Genomic DNA, 4,970 nt, shown 5'->3' on the forward strand with positions numbered 1-4,970 from the left:
GAAAGTACAGGTATTTGAGTTCAACATGTAAGAAGTCAAAGTAAAAAGTCATCAGAAAAATAAGTAGTGGAGTAAAGTACTGATACCAGAGAAATGTAAGTACAGTAACAAAGTATTTGTACTCTGCTACTTCCCACCTCTGTTGTTATAAGAATTTAAACCAGCCACTTCTTCACTGGTTATCTGTTGTGTCTCTCAGGGAGCCGCGGTGCTCAGGATGCTCTCAGAGTTTCTCACTGAGCCGGTGTTCGCCAAAGGACTCAGTGTGAGTGTAAACTGTAATAAGACCTGCTTATTTATCAACTACTTCCACTGGGAGTGTTTGTGTGTGTGCTTTGTGTGAGTGTGTGTTTATGTCTGTGTGTCAGTGGGTATGATAAATCAAACCACATCCTTAGTTACTGTTAATCTGACAGAAGTGTGTTTGTGTGTGTTTATGTCTCTGTGTAAGTGTGTGTCGTATTGAAAGAGTTTGTGGGTATGATAAATCAAACCACATCCTTACTGTTACTCTGACAGGTGTGTGTGTGTGTGTGTGTGTGTGTGTGTGTGTGTGTGTGTGTGTGTGTGTGTGTGTGTGTGTGTGTGTGTGTGTGTGTGTGTGTGTCTGCAAATGAGTTTGGGTACAATTGACAGAGTTTGAGGGTATGATGAATCAAACCACATCCTTACTTACTGTTAATCTGACAGAAGTGTGTGTGTGTGAGTCTGATGTATCTTTAAATGATTCGTGACTTCCTCTATGATGTGTAGACTCTGACTAATAGCACAATGATTTTAAAACATGTAGTCTAATAAAGTGGTTCCTGAAAAATAATTTCCACACCAGACGGTTGTGGAAAAAAAACTAATAATATTAAAAGTAAAATATATTTTAGAATGGGGAGTAGCTTATACATTATATTGCCTCTACAAGTAATATGTGCTGAACGATAAGGCCCACAGTAACTGCCAAATGTTTGATCCAAAAAAGGCATTAAAGCACTTGCAAGAATATTGTAGATCTGCACAATTAATAGAAATTTAGCAAAATTGCAAAACGGGATGGTGCAGCATCCAAATTGAGGTGCAATTTGGTACGGAAAACTCCGATATTTTCCAATGATAATTACAGTAATGATGCAAAAGTGATAATTTCTTTAAAAAAAAGTGAGCCATATCCCAATTGCAATATCTGTAAAAAATAATCGCTCTGAATAATTTTCTCAAAATCTTGCAGCCCTAAATTATTGCAGACAGTTTATGAACGATACATGTGTTTACATGTGAAGGGAGGGGGGTTGCAACCACAGGTCTAATGCAGCTTTAGCATCTTAATTAGCACTGTTGATGCTTGACCTGCTCATGATAACTGTTTTCTCTTCCCAGTCTTACCTGAACACGTTTGCCTTCAGCAACACGATGTACACAGACCTGTGGGACCATCTGCAGCAGGTCAGTGTGTTTAAAAAAAACGGTATAGTCAGACATTTGTGCAGTTTTGGAAATTAACAAAGTATATGTACCCAAGTTTTTGATATACTTGGAAATAGGAGCTACCAAACAAAACCTCATTTGGTAGAACTTTTCTGCTTCGCACTTTGTAGACGGTCCCTGTTCACTCGGCAAGGCAGGCAACTGCTTGGGACCCCAGACCAGTAGGGGGGGCCCCAAAGGTGGTTAATCACATCGGTCCACAGTAATGACCACATGGAAATGGCTATGTAAAACGCACTGTAATGACATCTCCAGAAAAAGGGTCCCCATGCTACTGAAGGGGAAACCCACAGACGGTTTGGGCAGGTGTCTTCGAACCCAGAGTGTCTTGAAACGCTCCTGACGGCACGTATCTGCTGTTTTGATAGAAATAAGTTTGTAGCTCATTGTTGACAATGCTACGGTTGTTAAGAGACATTATTCATGTTTTTCAGAATGGTTTGTGTTTACTTATTTATATAGATAGTTATCCCCGCAATAAACCGTATTTAATTTTACATTATGTTCTTGTACATATCATATTCTATTTACATGTATATAGACTTTTTGCACTATTTTTATTTTTGTATTTTATGATATATGTTGCGTTGTTGGAGGAGCTCAGGTCAGAAGAATTGCCATTCCTACACTGTAGCTTATGTACAATAAAACCGTTGAAATCTTGAATCAAGTTCAAATCCGTGATTATCTTTCAACTTTTCTGAAAAAGGCAAGCCCTCATCCCGGTTCCTGTGATTCTCTGTTTATTGCCAGGCAGTTGAAAACACACCCGGTATCGTTATTCCTCACACCGTCCACGACATTATGAACCGCTGGACTCTTCAGATGGGCTTCCCAGTCGTCACCATCGACACTCAGACAGGAAGTGTTACCCAGAAGCACTTCCTGGTGGATCCTGACTCTGTGGTGGAGAGACCCTCTCAGTTCAGGTAGGAATCCATTTGTTAGAAAAATATCACTGGTCACCGGCTTGAGCTTCAATCTCAGGATCCATTTATGATCCTCTCCAGAATGGAAGTAGTCATCACATACAGAGCATCCACTAGTTCCTGAACAGTGTCCTTCACATGCTGATATCCAAGAGAGGGAGTTACACAGTCACAAGATGGAGGAATACCGGTTCTTAGGTAATCATACTTCCTGTCATGTACAAAATACTGAGTTTTTTCTCAAAATCTGAAAATTCAGATTTTCTCTAAAAATTCAGATTTTCTCTAAAAATTCGGACTTTATTAAAACATGCAGACTTTTTTCTCAAAATCTTAAAATTCAGACTTTTTTTCTCAAAATCGTAAAATTCTGACTTTTTTCACAAAATTCTCACTTTTTCAGCTACAGTTGGGGATACCTTTGTTATCATGTTACTCTCATATTGGAAGAGTACATTCAGTATTTTCCCATCACCATTCCACCTTTATCCTGCTAGGTCAAAGTATAATTTAAGAGATTGATTCACGTAGTATCCATCATTTGGATCATAGTCCTGGCTTAAGCACAAACTCGTACTGTACTCCTTCCTTTCCTTGTCAAATAGTTTGTATACAAAATGAAATTCCCTTAAATTTGTGTTGGTTTTCCTGGGAACGTGCCGCAACACGCATTCAGTCTTTTTAAAATAAATGTTTTCCTTTTCTTTGCCTTTACCGGAAACAACTTGGTGAGGTTAACTCCAAAAACTAGACGGTTATGTTTTGAAAAAGTCAACGTTATATTACTTTAAAATTACTGAGAAATATATATAATTTCTGGCATAAAGCTATCTTCTGGGTAAAAGTAAGAGTGTTGGACCCCAAACTCTTCCCTAAACTGACGTCAATCCCATTTAATTAATTATATATATAAATTGATTTTGTTGGAAATAACAAGGTACAGCTTTTTTTAGTTATTGCTCCAGGCAATGTGAAAACAGTCCTCTACTCCTACAAATGAAATACCAGAGTGGGTATGCTGACATGCTGATATGACACATCATTTGCACCTTAGAACATATGAAGTAAAGTAAAGGAGAGTTCAGTCGAGGCTGTTGGAAATGTATTAGATTTGCTTGGATGTACTTGTACACACTGAATCATCCAATGCTTAAGATATTTCACTCTGAAAGTTCTAGACGGAAAGCCAGAGGAGTATCAATGTCAGTAGGATTAATCCTCTGGGGAACATGCATATCTGTACCAAACATCGTGACAATTCATGCACATTTTAGCCCGACTAACTGCCAAACATTGCCATCCCAAAAGATGTTTCGCACAACTAAAAACTGACTGTCTTTATCTTTGTTTCCGTCCAGTTACACATGGTTTGTCCCCATTAAATGGATGAAGACAGGCGTAGAGCAACAGCAGTACTGGCTCCTTCAAAAGACAGGTATTATGGTTGTAATACATACTTCTATGTTAGATTTGAGAAGAACTTCCTACCAGATTCTTGGACTCAAACCACTGGTCATGGGAAGAACTGAACATCTGAGTATCTTTCTTTAATATTTTCCACCAGACACCCATGAGATGATGCGAGTTTCAGGAGAGGACTGGGTTCTGGCCAACACTAATGTTTCCGGGTACTTTAGGGTCAACTATGATTCGGAAAACTGGGATCGTCTCCTCACCTTGCTCAACACCAACCATCAGGTGAGCCAAAACGTTTTATTCAATGCATTGACAGTTGTGTTTGTGCCCACTTATACATCACCTGGAAACAGAAAGACAATGTTTGTTATTGATTACTCTGCGGATCGTTTTCTACTTTACTCTATTAGTCTATATCAATACCGTAGTCAAATAGAACAGAAAAATCATCGCTTATAAATGAGACTGAAAACAGCATTTTCCACCACTTTGTAAGAAACATTTCTGGGACAATTAATCAATGATCAGTATAGTTTGTGATAATTTTTCAGTCAATTGAACTGAATGATTGATCAACTTGGGATAGTTCTAGTTCGATGTATTTCAAAAACAGTTTCTGACTCATACACTCAATATTTTTGTCACTTTTACTTTAAAACGGAGCCTCAATGGCCAATAACATAGCACCACGTAACCCTAACCCACACATAAAAACAGAGAAATCCTATTTTTATTAATTTTCAAAAAAGGTTAATGGACCTCCAGTAAAGAGCTGGTCAAAGGGCAAAGTCTGGATGAAATGCTTTCAGAAACACAATTGGATTTTATTTACTTAAAGGTCCCATGTCATGGCCATTTCTACTGATCGTAATTCCATTGTTGAGGTCTACTAGAATAGATTTATATTGTTCAATGTTCCAAACTCACATTGGTTTCTCATACAGCATCTCTGTATAGTATGTGTATTCACTCTCTGTCCTACACGGCTAGTTGGAGCTCCTGCCCCCCCCCTCCCTGTGAGCCCACTGTGCTCACAGAAATCCCCAACGAGGCGTTCTGGGGCAGCATAGACAGGTCTCAAAGTACATCTACAGGATGTACTTTGAGGGTTTGTGACTCTGCAGACCGTTTAAATGCAGAAAAACCTTC

The 4,970-nt window shown here is 38.7% G+C and overlaps 1 protein-coding gene across 1 annotated transcript in view; it reads left to right on the forward strand.

Moving 5' to 3' along the window:
- Nucleotides 1–4,970, forward strand: part of LOC104950585 (aminopeptidase N) — a 21,949-nt gene that overhangs the window by 11,752 nt on the left and 5,227 nt on the right. The window contains exons 5-9 of the mRNA XM_010777120.1: nucleotides 200–265; nucleotides 1,369–1,434; nucleotides 2,230–2,405; nucleotides 3,764–3,840; nucleotides 3,970–4,115. Of these exons, the coding sequence (XP_010775422.1) occupies nucleotides 200–265; nucleotides 1,369–1,434; nucleotides 2,230–2,405; nucleotides 3,764–3,840; nucleotides 3,970–4,115 (531 nt within the window). The remainder of the gene's footprint in view (nucleotides 1–199; nucleotides 266–1,368; nucleotides 1,435–2,229; nucleotides 2,406–3,763; nucleotides 3,841–3,969; nucleotides 4,116–4,970) is intronic.

The sequence above is a fragment of the Notothenia coriiceps genome, unplaced genomic scaffold (genome assembly GCF_000735185.1).
Source record: "Notothenia coriiceps isolate Sejong01 unplaced genomic scaffold, NC01 NC01_scaffold00017851, whole genome shotgun sequence".
NCBI classification, from domain to species: Eukaryota; Metazoa; Chordata; class Actinopteri; order Perciformes; family Nototheniidae; genus Notothenia; species Notothenia coriiceps.